This window comes from Sinocyclocheilus anshuiensis, unplaced genomic scaffold (genome assembly GCF_001515605.1).
Source record: "Sinocyclocheilus anshuiensis isolate Anshui unplaced genomic scaffold, SAMN03320099.WGS_v1.1 scaffold2317, whole genome shotgun sequence".
NCBI lineage: Eukaryota > Metazoa > Chordata > Actinopteri > Cypriniformes > Cyprinidae > Sinocyclocheilus > Sinocyclocheilus anshuiensis.
In genome coordinates, this window is record NW_015551126.1 from 20,993 (window position 1) to 37,418 (window position 16,426).

Here is a 16,426-nt window from a genome sequence, read left to right on the forward strand (position 1 = left end):
ACTGAAAAGAAACTTGTTAATTAGGCTTTAGATAAAAATCACATAGGAATTTTTAATTCTCCCCCTCCTTTTTTGTATCCCAGCTCTCTTCTCCTCTCTCTCTCTCTTTTTTGATATAGCCCCAAAATAAATCAATATTTAAATAAATAAACAAACAAAAACACACTCTTCACAATTTGGTATGTGTGACAGACTGTGGCACTGCAGCTTGCAGGAAACAACAATCCACTCGCCTGGCGAGCAGCAGTGGGAGGGAATCTCAGACTCAAATATGCTGAGAGAAAAAATGCTGCAGGCAAACACCTAATTTTAATGACAGCCTTATTCAAAAATTGAATTCATTTGGCTGAGATATTGACACCTGCAGTATTGTCAACCAGTGAGTCACTAAGGAGTACTTAGAGAAAAGATTCAGCATACGCATTTGCATTGTAATGAACAGGGTGCAACTGCCGTTTGAATTATTGATCGCTATGCACAAGGTTTTTTCCATGTGTTGTAAATTTCACTTTGTGCTAATAGAGTTTGGCAGTATAACTACACCAGGAGCACTTGCTGCCATCTGCTAGTTGAATGCATTCAGTTGGGTGAATTGATCTCTTACTTGAGAGTGGCGACACCATCAGGTGTGGTGGGCTCGTTGAATTTCCGCATATACTCATGCATCTCAGGAAAACTTTTTTTCATGTAGTCCTCTGCACTGCTTTCCCGAACAGTGCCGAATCGGAATCCCTGAGATGGGTGGTGGAGCTGAGGCCAAAGGCAGGGAAAAACAGTAAAGTCTTAGATTATAGTGTAAAACAGAAGGGTATCTGTTTTAGCGATCTCTACTAGGAATCATATCATGATAAATAAATGATAAATCATTTTTTCCTTGATCATTTGTATTAAATAAATATAGCCATTTTATCAACAGTGATTTAAATTGCATTCAAACTATACATTTTATCAGTTCATGCATTCCCTGGGAATGGCACACATTACATTAGCATTGCTAGTGTCATGCTCTACTATTTGAGCTACTGGAGTGCTCTTTTAACCTTGATATATAACGATGTAAACATAGAGCATGTATCAGAGCCCAAATTTTCCTTCCCAGTCCAAAAAGACCATTTATTGAAACTGAGACCACCCATGTCAACAGCCATTTGGTATTTAACTTGGCATGCCAGGCACGGTGAAGTAATGAGAAAGAAGTACTATAAGACTTAGTCAGGATAGACCCCATGGTTACACAGGAGTCATTAAGGTAGAGCAAGGTAGAGGTAAAAACTATGACATGACCACTTTAAATGAAGACAAAAACAGTATAGTAGCAACCTGTTTTCTAGAGGTTATTACTACAGTGCGAGGGTCATTCTATAGTTTAGAATGATATTTTTTCTAACTTAAGAAATATCATATTTTATCCATTGATATAATACATACACATATATTTCGTGCACCTTGTTTTCTCACTTTGATTGAAATTACCTTTATATCTTAGGTTTTTGCAATGTCTGCTTTTTAAATTGATGAGTCTTGAGTTCAAAATAATGAATAAAAATGATAAAGTCAAGTTTATCTACATTAAATGTATTTCTACAATCCAAATACCTTAGAATAATTAAATACGTTGACTTTAAATTTAACTTAAATTTAACGCCCACAAAAACCGTCAATTATGTTACCAACCAAATAAATTTTTATGGTTTGGAATATTTTTAAGATTTTAACTTTTTAACTTAGATTATAACATTTTGATGTTAATCTGGTCAAGAAAATAATATTTATGTTACCTGTCAATCAGATTGATCAGTTCAATACAGTTTGTCCGTAACATAGTTGACAAACTCACCACCAGGGAAAACATCTTTTTCCATGTAATATCAAAATGGTGTTTAATATTTAAGCTTGTCGACTAGCAGTTAAGTTACACTGACAAAATACATAAACCAAATCCAACAGTTTTTTCATTGAGAAAACATATTTTTACACATTCTTCCTGATGTGAAATGTACCCTAAATTACAGTCAAGCATCTTAAAAGATCTCACCTTGGCATCATGTATTCCAGAGACCTCTTCGAAGGTCTTTTCCCCAACCATAACTGCGGCCAGGTTTGCTGTGTAACTAGACAAAACCAGCAAGCAAAATATGGCCCACAGGTTCATCAAGAAACGTCCAGTCCAACACTTGGGTGTCTTACTGGAGACTGTGCGGCCGAAGAGGATGGCGTAGCAGAGGTTGAGGGCAGAGGAGTAGGAGAAGACCTTCACACGGTTACGTCCATGAGGCGTCATGCCGAAGGGACTCTTCCATTCGTAGAGGGTGAGGAAGAGCGCCGTAATGTGCAGCGCCACAAAGATGCCCATCCACATGGACCAGTGCAACGGCCACATGAACGCACCGATGGGTGCAGCCGTGTCCTTACTGCGAACTAGTATTCCCAAACTCGTGGAAAAGAAGGGACTGGTGAAGTCAATCAATTTACTGCGAGCTGAGTTGATGCTGAAGCTGGTAACAGCCATATCGGCCACCCCGCTCAGCAGGTCGCCCACCAACCCCGTCCACTGCCCACCCTTGACTGCTCCATATTTCCCGTCCCCAACTATGTACAAGTCAAACTCGAAGTTCATGTCTTCTGCCAGCTTCTCCAGCAGATCAATACAGTACCCATAACAGCATTTGCTGAAATCCGGTGGCAAAAAGCTGCTGTTGCCTTGAGCCCGTTCGGTGTACAATTGGTCCAGGGTTTCTGAGTTATTTGTCCCTGCATCCAGACAGTATTGCCCAGCGGGACAGTTCCCATCCTCATCTACCTCTCGAGTGAACACGAACGGGTGCTCCACTAGAGTGACCACACGCAGACGACTCCCCAACACGGGAAAGCCGGCCCGCCATCTACGACCTACCCTGCCCATCTGGCCCTCGGTACGCTGCCGAGGGGGCGATCCCTGCCATAATCCCTGCTCCTCTACATCCAACCTACCACCTTCCCAGCTGCCTACCGTCACCCACGTGGGCTGACCGACGGCATCACGGCGCAGACTCCAAATGTGGACCCTCTGAGAGGTGTGTACACGGGAGAGGTTGCGTTGAATGCTGACAGGGCCCGTCAACCCTACAAAGGATGTATTAGAGAGGAACCTGAGGATGAAAGAATACAAGAGTCAGATGATGATTGGAAGAGGCCGAGATGGTCTATAATACCTGGAGAAAGCTATGCATTAGCATTCCTATTCATGCGGAATTTCTCTGCTGGAGCAGAACCTTCCAGAAGAATGAAACCATCTTTGCTAATGGGTGCCTGGATCGAAATTTTGAATGGCCATCAGTGAACAAAGATGCTTATGATGTAGCTATGGCATATACCCGCATGAGCTAATGGGCCCGTGCTAATCAGGCCTGCAAAATTACCCAGACAAAGACTCTGGTTCATGTGGGAGTAAGTAACAGGATCAGATACAGGTTAAGCTAGTTTCATCCTCTCCAGCAGCAAAGCATACTGTAAATATGACTGCGGCAGAGGGGGGAAGGCCTGGGAGAAGGATTGCCTAGCTGGACAACTGACACCGTCTGGCATCCGTCACACCATAAACTACAAATGTTGCTTTCACAGAGCAATATATTTGATTGTGACCCCCCCTCCCACTCTTCAGAATTACAGCCACTCAGTTGGCAGGGCTGCTGCTCTGGTGTGTGGCTCGGGTCACTTAAGGAAATGCTTTGACATTGAGCTTGAAGATTAATGTCTGGAGTAATAAATAATAGATATGACATTTGACTAATGCTGTGCTGGTTAATGAAAAACTGAGGAGAAAAGCTTAACATGTCATTTAGCTCCTTTATTCATAGTTTTACCTGTCACTGGAAGCAAAATGGCCCACCTTAGCCAAACAATGACTGACAGTGTGTATCTAAGTAACATTTATGTGTGTTTCAGCTCAATTAGAATGACATGTTGCTATGTACTTAAAAGCCCTCTTTGATTCTACTCTCACATTATGATCTTTCAAATATTGAGAAGAGAGCTTGCAAAGAGGGGATGAGATTGCTAAAGTATTTTTAGAAATGATGATAAAATATTTAAAATATCCTGAATAATGACCCTTTCAAAAGGTTATGGTTACACATATGATAGTCCACTTTAGATATTCTACTTACAATAAGTAACTTTGCAACTACATGTCAATTAACTCTCATTAGAGTATTAGTAGACTGTTAGGTTAGGATTAGGTTTATGGTTAGTAGAATAATTTGACACAAAACTATTATATCTAATAATCAAATTTGTGCACCGTTGTTGAAGCTAGTTTGAAATTGTTTTGACAATTTTTTGGGTTTCAAAACCTCGACCCCCATTGACTGCTATTATAAAGTTTGGAAGAGCCAGGACATTTTGTAATATAACTCCGATTGTATTTGCCTAAAAGAAGAAAGTCATACACATCTAGGATGGCTTGAGGGTGAGTAAATCATGGGGAAATGTTCATTTTTGGGTGAACTATCCCTTTAATATATAGTCAGGCTACTTGTTTAGAAAAACAGCCACACCACCAGTTACTAACAAAACATTGCTCATTACAATGAAGATACCTTTATTACCCCATATTAATAAAAAGCACCAATATTTCACTATAAAAGAGAAGATCTAAAATGCAGCACAGGACCTCTGTGAAGCAGAGTCTGTAAATATTTGTTGGAATTGGTTAATTTACTTGAACAATCTGAATTTTAATGTTAATGTTAATGAATTTCAATGGTACATATGAATGTTTGCTCTGCGTAATCCTATACGCCCCGAAAAAAAAGCACAAAAAAGTTAGTGTAAATTATATACTAATTTGAAAACAGCAAACTACTGTCCTGTTGCTGAAATATATAGTGTCACTTTTAGTTTTAGTATTACTCCTGAATGCTTTGTGTATAATCGATCAATATGATCATGTCTAATCTGCCTGCCACAATTCAAAGGGTATATTTTTTTGAAAAGAGCATAATTTTGAATTTCAATAGTCATCCATGTGGGAACTGTCATATGGGCAAAATAATGTTGACTATTAACAATCTCCTCACTCATTCATCTCCTCAAGGTAAGAAAAATGCATGCAATTGCAAGATCATTTTTTTCACTTTTATAGTACTACAATGCGGGCAAAATCTTGCATGAGCTGCTGAGCTACTGTATGTATCGCTCTCCTGCAGCAATGCCCTCGCAGTTGTCCGGCATTATGCAGTATGTTTGGGTCCGGTTGGCAGATTTTCAGCCTTATCCTGTTGTGATGAGAGGCCCAGGCTTCCCACACAGCCACATTTCACTTCTGTTTGTTGAGAGAGATATAGTGGTGTGTGGCAGAGTGCTGGCATGATCCACACAAAATGACGGGCCTGCATGGTAGGCGGGTGCCAGAGCTTTTGATAAGAGTGATCCCTCCTCAGGGAAAGGCAACTGAGGGGAAGTCATAAATAAAGCTTAAAGCTCTAAAGCATGTCTGCATTCCAGCTGAGTGTCTGGGCAAACACCAGTAATTTGCCGCAGCATGAGAAAGTGGCCATGCGCCTGTCCTTAAGCATGACACTAGCTGTCTGGGACATCTCATCCAGATGGTAGGATGTTCTACTGATGAGTGTTTAGAATAAAACATCAAAGCAATTTAGTCTTTTAAAATATGTGACATATAATAAAGCGAATGTGACCGTTTTATTCCTATTTAGCTATTATTGATGAATTTCGAGAATCTAATTTGTCTATCCAATTATTTATGCATGAAATTCCAATCTATTTGAAAAAAAAAAAAGCAGGTAATTTAGCACACAAATAGCAAATCTTAGAGTCTCCACCATGAAACATGAGGTTGGACAAATGTCACATCATGACCAAGCGTTTGCAGGTATTGCGGGTAAAAGAATAGCAGTCTCACTAATGGAAACAAGATGGAATAATTTAGCAGGTTATACAGCGGGTTATTAGCACTAGCTACCCAGCTAACAGGGATCGTTCTCACAACTTTCACTAACGTTTTAGAAAATCATTTTTGCCCTGATTTTCCACCGATTTACAGTTTGGATAAGTCACGAGCCAGTCTGCAGATTTGAGTTGACAGATTTAATAGAAAACCGCGTAGTGTATGATGGTCACAGACTCCGATTTTGTAGCTACAGATTTAGAATGCATATTGTTTTTATTTATCATGCGTCTCCTAGCAACAAGGTACACATTTCTTCATGAGTTTGCTGTGATCGGAACAACTTTAAAGTCTGGTAATGTATGATCCTCAGTCGTTTAGTGTATGATGGCCAGTTTTTCCTCTGTGACTATTACAAAGTCGGTAAGTGTATGATGCCCAGTGTTTTAAAATCTGTTCTGATTTTAAAAGTCATGTAGTGTATTCCAGCCTTAAGAAACATTTTTATAGCCTTAAATAACGTTCTAAATCATGACAAGAAAACTGGACATTTTAACGTTCTTTGAATATAAAAAATGAACAGTCCAATAACATTATATTTTGAGTAAAAATAACATTAGTAGAATGTTGGTAAAAACGTTTTTATAACCTTTAAATAAGGTTAAAATCACAACAAGAAAACTGGACTTTTCAACATTTTAGAAACATTTCAAAACAACGTTCCCACAACCTTTTTATATCCTAAAATTGTTACCTGGAAGCGGTTTGTTTGACATTTGACTCTTCACAGTAAAGCCAACCTACGCTAAATGGAAAAACATGCCTCTGCCTACATTTTTTGCAAAACCCCAAATAAGTACCGATACATACAATTCACTGCATTTTCCAACGGAAATAACCACTAGTGTCAGTGAAACACCAACAACTTTTATTCCAAATTCAAATAATGACAACGTGCAGATTATCAATTAATAAAGCCTTTTTTTGTGCAGTTCCTTGCACAATACTATGTTATGACCTCAAATCACTTTTACCATAGTGTGTGATTTGTAAATTAATTTTGATGTTTGAAGAACATAACCAGCTCTATACGCTTGGCTTTTCTGATGTAGTAAAATTGCCCGATAGCTCACCTGTTACAGCACAGCACTTGTGATGTATTGCGCTCGGGTACGATTCACGTTAAAAAAGCTCTTGTATAGATTTGTATAGCAAAGTAAAATGGCATGGTTACTTCAGTAAATGTGTTTTTATCTTAGGTTTAGTCCGTGTTAGCAGTAACCTATTAGCGCCACTCACCAGACATTTAATTTCTGAACTGCCATGATACACACAACAGCCAACGTAATAAAATGCCACGTTCATCCATTTTGGTAGCTTTTAGTGCTACTCACTGGATATTTCACTTTGAAAATGTAAAGAAGCAACATATAGTAATAACATTTTGCAGAAACGTTGCCACAGGCACGTCTTTTCCAATGAGCCTGGGTTGAGTAAAGTAGTAGATGTGGCTCGTGCAATGTTTTTTATACTGCTGCTCCACTGTGCTGCTCCAATCAGCATGCGGGTAAATTTCATTTTCATATTTGAGCATGTGACACATTCTGAGCACAGTGAGTTACAGTTTCAGTTGCAGCCTGCAGTTCCATTAGAACACAGTTCAGTATGCTACTAACTTCCAACTTTTCAGCTCAGTTAGCAAACCATACTCATGGCAGGAGAACCGTGCTGGTGCAATGGCTTTAGTAGCTCACAATTGGTTACATGTATTCTAACACTGATTTTACAGCACCACTGAAAAAGAAAATGTAACTGTATTACAGCACAACTCAGCATCTGTAACCATTCGGCCTCATGGAGTAAAAGCACTAATTGTTTTGGATATAGACAGCTTTAAAAGGCTTTTTTATATTTGTTTTATATTTATACTTATTATATTTTTCACTTTGATGTTGCTTCTTTGAAGATAAAAATCACTTCTAATTGAATTCATAATATAATTGGCTCATGCTGTAAGAAAGCCCCCTGCTTTGTGAGTGTCGTACACTAATGCATACACCCTCTTCTGACTACAAGTTTACCTCAATACAAATCTAAGCAGATGTATTGGAACGTATTGTTTCACAAAATATAATTACTTTTTTTAGCTTGGGGTTCAGGGTGCTGTTTTGGAAGAAACTGAGCTTGCTGTCTTTTCAGTAAGGGTACAGTCACTATTGTTGACATCTACATTTGACAAGCATTTAAAAAAAAACGTTCTGCAGTGTGTGAATAAAGCATGTAACGCTTGCCTCACAGGAGGCAACTTTTCCCAAGAATCAATGAATAAATAGATTAATTTATATGGTGATCCAGGCTGGTGCCAGTTTGATGCTAGTCTACAGTAGCTGGTGGACTAGCCTAGCCATGCTGTTCCCATTTCACACACTTCTGCACTGTTATATGCCATTTTGTAGTACAAGTAGTATGAGAAGTGTGTTCTAAGTGTACCAGGATGAGTACCAGGACTTATTGAATACTTTACAATATTGAATACTTTTTGGATTACATTACACAGCTTTGTCCACGTAGGGGAGGGGGAAATGGACAACAACAAATGCTTCAAATGTTACATTTATGATTTGAAATGAATTCAACAAAGTTGGAAACTTCATGGACTGCTTTACACAGCTTACGTAGTATAGTAGAAACTGATAACAACAAATGTTTCAGATGTTACATTTACCATTTGAGATGAATTCATTTGCTCTGTGGCAGAGTGCATAGTGTGTAATGTAAGAGAACAGTGAGTAGTACATCATTTAGAACTTTTGAAATATTTTTGGGAGTTTTGGAACTCAGCTCAACTTTAGTCACACCTGCCAAAACTTTTTTTTTTTTACCATCTGAAACAGTGTATGCATTATTTTATTTAAAAGACAGGCAGAACAAATTGGGGAGACACATCTAATTGCATTTATTATTATTATTATTATTATTTTACTTATTTAATCAAATTATAAAAATTAAACAAATCAATAAAGAAATATCACTAAAATACCATTGAACTGTTAAGTATTTATTGTGATTTTTTAAAATTTAAATAATAATAAACAACAGTACTTTATATAACTACTTTATATAACAACAGTAAAATTACAATTCTAGTATGTATGATTGTTTTTTTTTTTTCTTGGTTTGAATGTAAAAAAATAGAGATTTTATTTTGGTGTAAAACTGCAGGGACACTTCTCTTTTGAAATGCTTCTCTTTTTTCGACAACAGATTTATAAACCATTCCCATTACAAACATGAGAAGACGTTTGGCGCATGTTGCATTTTCAAAAGCACGTTTTAAGCGACTCAAACTAGCAGCACTTCAGATTACATATTTATATAATAATTACAACACAGCCTTTATGTTTTGATAATCACACTAAACCATATCGCGTTCAACTGGCGAGTAACACTGTTTCATATACTCTCCAATGCTTATTTTTGCTCGCATTTGGCACTTGGCAAGTGTTAATTTTAGGCCCTGCTTATGACACAACACACCTTTTTAACAGAGCTGACTGATAGACTAAGAGAATATGCATTTACCTGGCAATGTACTGTCCTGATGAGGGTAGCTCGTGTTTGTTGGGTTTGTCAAAACAGTTTACCATATTTTGGATGAGGGCTAGATCAGGCCGTACAACTGTTGCCGCAGTAACAGCTCGGTTGACCAACTGCAGGGCATCACGAATGTAGTAGTCCAGCGGTTTGCGGTCAACCTCTCCGTAGGCCAGCAGTCCTAAAGGCAAACCAATAGAATGAAGGGCGTCTGGGCTTAAGGGATGTCCTATAATCCAATGCACAGTGGGCAAGGTCAGCCCCAGGTCATGCGCACTGCGCAGAACAGAAGAGGCACACTCCGGGTCGGCCCCAAAAAGCAGGACAGAGGCGGGTGGAGAATGGTCCTGATTAAAGTGCTCAGACAGGAAGGCAGAAATATTAGCCATGTGAGGTGTGCTGTGGGAGAGGTTCAGAGCAGCCCGCAGGTGCCAGTGTGAGGGTCCCCAGCTGGAGCGGCCTTGGAGTTTCAGGAGATCCAGAAGACCAGCGTCCTCCCAGCCTTGGCAAAGCACCGCCATGCTCTCCTCCCAGCCACTGCGCTGCAGGACGGCTAGAAGCAGCTCCACCAGTCCCGACGGTGGGATACGAGTTGTCATCTGCAAGTGGAAGCGATTCTGAAGAAAGAAAACATGGTCATCAAATTATTAGAATTTGTGGTCACAATGTGACTTTAGATCTCACAGTTGATACTTTTTATCTTTATTTCTCATAATTGTGACTTTAGGTCTTACAGTTGTGACTTTTATCTGAATTTCTCATAACTGTATCTTTATTACTCACAATTGCTACTTTCGATCACACAGTTGCTACGTTTTATCTTTATGTCTCATAATTGTGACTTTATTTCGTGTAATTGCAACTTTAGTTGTCACAATTGTTACTTTTTAAACTTTATAACTCATAATTGTGACTTTAAGTTTGACAATTGTGACTTTTTATCTGAATTTCTCATTACTGCGTATTTATTACTCACAATTGCAACCTTAGATCTCACATTTGAGTTTATTTCTCATAATTGTGACATTATTTCTTGTAATTGTGAAATTAGGCCTCACAGTTGTGACTTTTTGTTTCTCTCTTTATTTCCCATAATTGCAGTTATTTCTTGTAATATAGACTCTAGGTCTCACAATTTTGACTTTTATTTTTCATAATTGTGACTTTATTTCTTGTAATTGTGAAATTAGGTCTTACAATTGTGACTTTCAACATTTATTTCTCATAATTGCAACTTTATTTCTCGTAACTGTCACTTTAGATATCACAATTGTGACTTTTTTATATTTATTTCTCATAATTGCAACTTAATTTCTCTTAATTGGGACATTAGGTCTCACAATTGTGACTTTTTTATCTTTATTTCTCATAATTGAGAAATAAAGACTCACAACATAATTTCTTGTAACTGAAGCTTTTTATCTCATAATTATGACTTTACATTGCTCAATTGTGAATTTACAGCCCCCAAATATGACTTTATAGCTCATATAGTATAAATACATCAAGATGTGTAAGAATACACCAGAGTATAGAAAGAGCAACCTCGGAGCAATTGCATTTTCTTCTGGGTAACCAAGATCCAAAGTTATTCATTAAATGGCAATTTACCCTGAAAATCAAAGTCCCCCTTATGGTCAAAAACAGAATAAGTGCTTTGCTTTCTTTATCAGAGTCCACATCCTTTCAGCTTCACTCTTCCTTAAGTTCCCTCCTTCCTCGTCAGTATGCCACTCACATGAAATAACGCCACATTTCCCGCCATCTTGTATTCTTGGCCACAGTTCTGCATGTCCTTCCACAATATTGCTAGCTGCGCTATTGATTTTGTACTGTAAAACCAAAGGTCATAATAATTTTCCTCTCGCTAGCATGGTCTTGACAGAAAGTGCTACACCAGCAGTTTTAATGCCATACAGAAAAAAACGGCCCATAGCTCTTCACCGACTACTTATGTACTGTTAAACACAGATCATTACACACTCTCAGGATGGGAATCTCAGGATTGACTCATTTCGGAATCGACAATCTGATTCAAAAGGCCAATGTTTATTCCTTGACCTGTCTGACGAGTTAATGTGGAGGCCCTCCAGAGTCCAGACTGCAGTGACAGGAGAAATAGACTGCTATTCATGGACTTTCTGAGTCACAAAGAACCTCTTTCCAAGTTTCTCAATACAACTGGAGAAAATCAGGGGGCTGACTTCAGTGCATTAGATGATGCAATGCATTTCAACAAAGTTTACTGAACCAAAGATCAGATCCAAGCCCGGGAAGACCTCCATGAAGAGTTTAGAAGGTGTACTGGGAATGGGAATACTGTGAGATGCATGATGAAAACAGAGAATGAAGAATGTACAGAGAATGAAGGTGTATAGAGCAATAGAGGGCTTTGGGAAAAACAGTTGGGGTAAGATGTGCCACTGGGAAATCCATGGTGGCTCCTTAATCTAGCAAACTTATAAATTAGCCCTTTAAATGATTTCACACCCATCAAAGCTTCTGCAAAGTGTTTTATTATGCCAATTACACAGAGGAATTATATAATCATAGAACACTGATTCAATGAAACTAGCCACAACCCTCACATGTACCATTTTAGTGAACGTACATGTACAATTGCTTTATGATTGAAGCACAGAAACCAAAGCACCTGTCTCTGGATGATGAGGATAAATCGCTCTAGTGTCTAATGCAGTCTCTGCACATGCAGCTGAACTCTAGAGTCTAATGCAGTCTCTGCACATGCAGCTGAACTGATCGGACCCAAATCAACTCACTCCAAGTCCCTGCAGCTGTTGTGTTTAGTCACTTAAGACTCATCAGCATTATCATCATCATCAGAAACACACACACATCTCACGACATCTGGTGCAGTATGTGCCTATGCATGCAAAAGAGACCACATGCAGTTGTTTAAAGTCTTTTTGGTCATGCTGAGAATCTGTTTGCTGTTAATTAAGTTGTTCCAAAGTGAAAGTGTTTTTTTTTTGTGTTTTTTTTTGACAATTCTGTCATCATTTACTCACCCTCAAGTTGTTTCAAAAATCTATAAGTTTCTTTCTTCTGTTAAACATAAAAGACGATATTTAGAAGAATGTGTGTAACTTAACAGTTTCTGGTCCCCTTTGACTTTCATAGTATTTTTTTTTCAATAATATATGCGTCAGTAGGGACCAGCAACTGTTGCTGTGTAAAATGGACTTCCCAATACTAATGCTCCAGATAGCAAGTGGTTGATTTGTAACATTGCAGTGTATGCTTGATACTATCCATTCTGATTCTGTATGTTACATTTTAAAATGACAATTTCTAAATTGAAATAAAACAGAAAAAGAAAACACTTGTAGCATTTGCTTTTTCTAGTTTAGCAAACTAAAAACTACTCAATTTAACAATTTAGTGGAGTAATTGACTCTTCGCAAAAACCCACCCCCTTAGTTCATGTTGCTATGTCCGACAAGCCATGATGCTCTCTCGCCACACATCATGTTCTCATGCTGTGAAAAATACATCACGGAGGTAGAGCAAAGAGGAAACTGACAACTTGCCGAGAGACAAGACCGAGCAGGTTACTTTTGGTAGGAAACAAAGTCTCAACTTTCAAATTTTGTCATTTTTTAAAAAGAAATAAATACCATTTTGTGGCTCTTTAATGTGCCGTGACAGATCGCTGCAGCGCCTCAGTCCAAGCAGCACGTGAATCGTTCATCTCTTCCTCTTTACTAGTTATAGCACAAAATAAACATGAATGAACATCAGAAGATATCTTGTTTCAACCGCGGAAAGATGTCAATACACACCATTTTCAAGTTCAAGTCCACAACGTTAATCTACTCTCCTGTCTGGTTTGTTTGTTGGACAAATAGACGGATTCGGTGTTATGATTGGTCAGATCACCTGTCAATCAAACTCCCGGCGATTGGACAGCAACTGATATTATTGATTTCAAATGAAGTTAAATCAGAATTTGGTGTATTGAACTTAAATGTACAAAGTGTAATAACTAATTTTTAAGTTAAATTCAAATCTGAAGGTATCGGTACACATTACTTAATTTTTTTAAGCCTCAAAAAAGTTGCTCAAAAAGTAAATTCAGCCAGGTTCAGTGTTGTTTTGTACTCTATTGACTTTCATTGTATTGACTAAAATATTCTTCAAAATATGTATACTAATGTACGTTCCATAGAAGAAAAAGTCATAAAGGGTCAGCACACCTTTTATAGCCTTACAGATTGGCAACTAAAGAGATTACAATTACAATTTAAAAAATTAAAATTTTGTCATAATTTTCTCGCCCTCAAGTTGTTCTAAACCTATATGAATTTCTTTCTTCCATTGAACACAAAAGGAGATACTTTGAAGATATTTTTAAAGACTTCCATAGAATTGTCAGTGGCTACCAACAACTGTTTGGTTACCAACACTGGTACACAACAGACATATTAGAACAGTGTTTTATAAATAGCTCTAGTAATTCCCTGAAGAAAAATAAAAATGCTTAAACCAGCATAAATGGTTTGCTGGTCTTAGCTGGTTTACGGTGGTCTTCCAGGCTAAGCTGGATAGTGGACTAAATAAGACCAGCAAAACAAATAAGGCTGCTTTAAGATGATTTTTTTTCAGCAAGGTTTTCTGTATTCTGAATGCATTATTTTTTCACAAATAGGATAAAGATTTATGCAGGTGTTGTCCCAAACCCGTTTGCCTAGGGCGTTTCCAAACCTTTGGAGGACACTGTATATATAATAAATATTACAGCATATTATTATTTCAAAGGGCTTAGGTTTCAGGAATCTCTGGGTAGAAACTGAACAGCTAGCTGTCTTATCCTGTCAGGATACATTTCAATGCTGCCATATCATGTACATCTGACAAGCATGTTTCTAGAACATTCCGCCATGTACTGTATGAATAAAGCATGCAACACTGGCCTTACAGCACGTATGGAGCAGGAGGCAGCTTTTCTCAATGAAAGATTCACTACTGTTGGAACTGATTGATCCCTGCTGACCATACAAGCATTGATCTTCACCAGTATATGCTGTTTTTTTAATGCCGGTCTGCTGGTGTCCCTATAGGAATCTTAACTAGCATAACCAACAAAATCTCCTTGGTCAACCAGCTTCTGCAGAAAGACCACATTGGTGTATAAGAGTATTAAAAAAATTTGCCATTTAAACAATGTTAGAACTGGTATGTGTGTGTGTGTGTGTGTGTGTGTGCATGTTGTGTCTTTGTTCTCATATATATATATATATATATATATATATACATTTGTATGTATATAACATTTTCAAACGTGTCCAAACTGCAAATCTCCTCTTTAGATGCATGCCCATGCAAAAAAATCCTTCATGTTTTCCAGCACTTATAAGTTCATCTTAAATTAAAAGGATGATTTACCAACGAAACCTGGAATAAACTTTTGAGATGGATGTTTAGCAGATGCCTTTCTGTTTGGTGTTTATTGACGGTGATTCATTATTCTTAAAGGAGACAGGAATTCAAAATGCATATAACACCACCAACCATAAATTGCTATTTCTCCTGTGTCAGACACCTGCATTATTCTGAAGACGTCTCTTGTTGTATTGTTACGTCCACCTGAATGCTGCAGTAATATAAGAGGATGCTCACAAAAAAAAATACAATAGCCTTCATCAGGAACAGACTGTATTCAGAGCATTAGTGTTTGTTTTGATGGATAAATATAAACATAAGTGATGACAATGTTTACTTTCAATTTATAGCCGCTCGGGTAGATGTATTTGTTTTCTATGTTGAATATAGTGCCATCCTCAATAATGATCATTGATATATTATACGCTAAAAAAACATTGGAGGCCATCAAAACTCATTCTGCTTTCTGTCCATTTTCTCTGTCCTTTCTCACATAAAAAGTGATATATTCAGCCAGGCAGTTCCCTCAGGCTCTGCTGTATAAATGTTTGAAATCACTAATGTCCAGATAGATACTCAAAGAGCCAAATTACGCAAATATTTTACATGCAATTCAGCTCAAAGGCAGTGGTAAAAACAACTAAAGGACTTCTGTGTATCTGTATTGCAACTAAGTCAGTCAAACCTGTGAATACGTAAGCAAAAATCTCTACATTTTTGTAAACACGGTAATGGACATAGAAAGGGGAATATTTTAAAACCGCAGGCTGCCATCATAATGCAAAGTGCTGGCATCATAACAGCAGCTAATCAACATTTATGAAGCTTTATGGCTAATGCCGACTCTGCATAAGAGGAACATTCTTGTCTCATTTCCCTAGGAAGTTAAAGCATAAATTGTCCCTAGACCTCCATAAAGTTCTCTTTTAAAATTCATAACATGGTGAAGGCAGCCACAAGGAATGGACAAGATTTTTTTTGTCTATATTGATTATCATGAGGATGATGTATTGAGGAGGTTTTCCTTCATGGAACAGGAATCGTTCATCGTCTATAGAGTCCATGGGTGAAAGATGAGACATCCCATTTTGGTGCCTGTATCAAATAAAATATACAAAATAGAAAGCATATTAAATGCAAGTAAAGTGTCTACTTTAATGTCTCAGATAACTGTTGTCAAAATATGGGTGAAATTATGTCACACAGTCATTCAGAGTAACCAGCTCCAATTCTGACCACTGTTATGACCTACATTGTGTTGGGTGGTTGAATGAAGAGACAGAGCGACTGGAACGGCTGCTGTACTGGAGTTTTTATTATCATGGACACAGGGGAGTATGTAGACAGCACTAGATGGAATACAGAGAGTACAGCATGAGAAATGTTTGCTTCTGTGATTTTATCACCTCTCCTCAGCACGCTCAAAGCAGAGTAAACATCACAATCAGGGCTGGACTGGGACAAAAAATCGGCCCTGGCATTTTTTGGTCCAGGCGGCCCATCACCACTTCGATATATACAGTGGTGTGAAAAAGTGTTGGC

The 16,426-nt window shown here is 38.0% G+C and overlaps 1 protein-coding gene across 1 annotated transcript in view; it reads right to left on the reverse strand.

Annotated features, from left to right (window-relative positions):
• Positions 1-10,087, reverse strand: part of LOC107663172 (glutamate receptor ionotropic, NMDA 3A-like) — a 30,271-nt gene extending 20,184 nt beyond the window's left edge. The window contains exons 1-3 of the mRNA XM_016453345.1: positions 9,470-10,087; positions 2,036-3,128; positions 605-750 (exon numbers count right to left, since the gene is read on the reverse strand). Of these exons, the coding sequence (XP_016308831.1) occupies positions 605-750; positions 2,036-3,128; positions 9,470-10,080 (1,850 nt within the window). The 5' untranslated portion in view covers positions 10,081-10,087. The remainder of the gene's footprint in view (positions 1-604; positions 751-2,035; positions 3,129-9,469) is intronic.
• Positions 10,088-16,426: the final 6,339 nt, after the last annotated feature.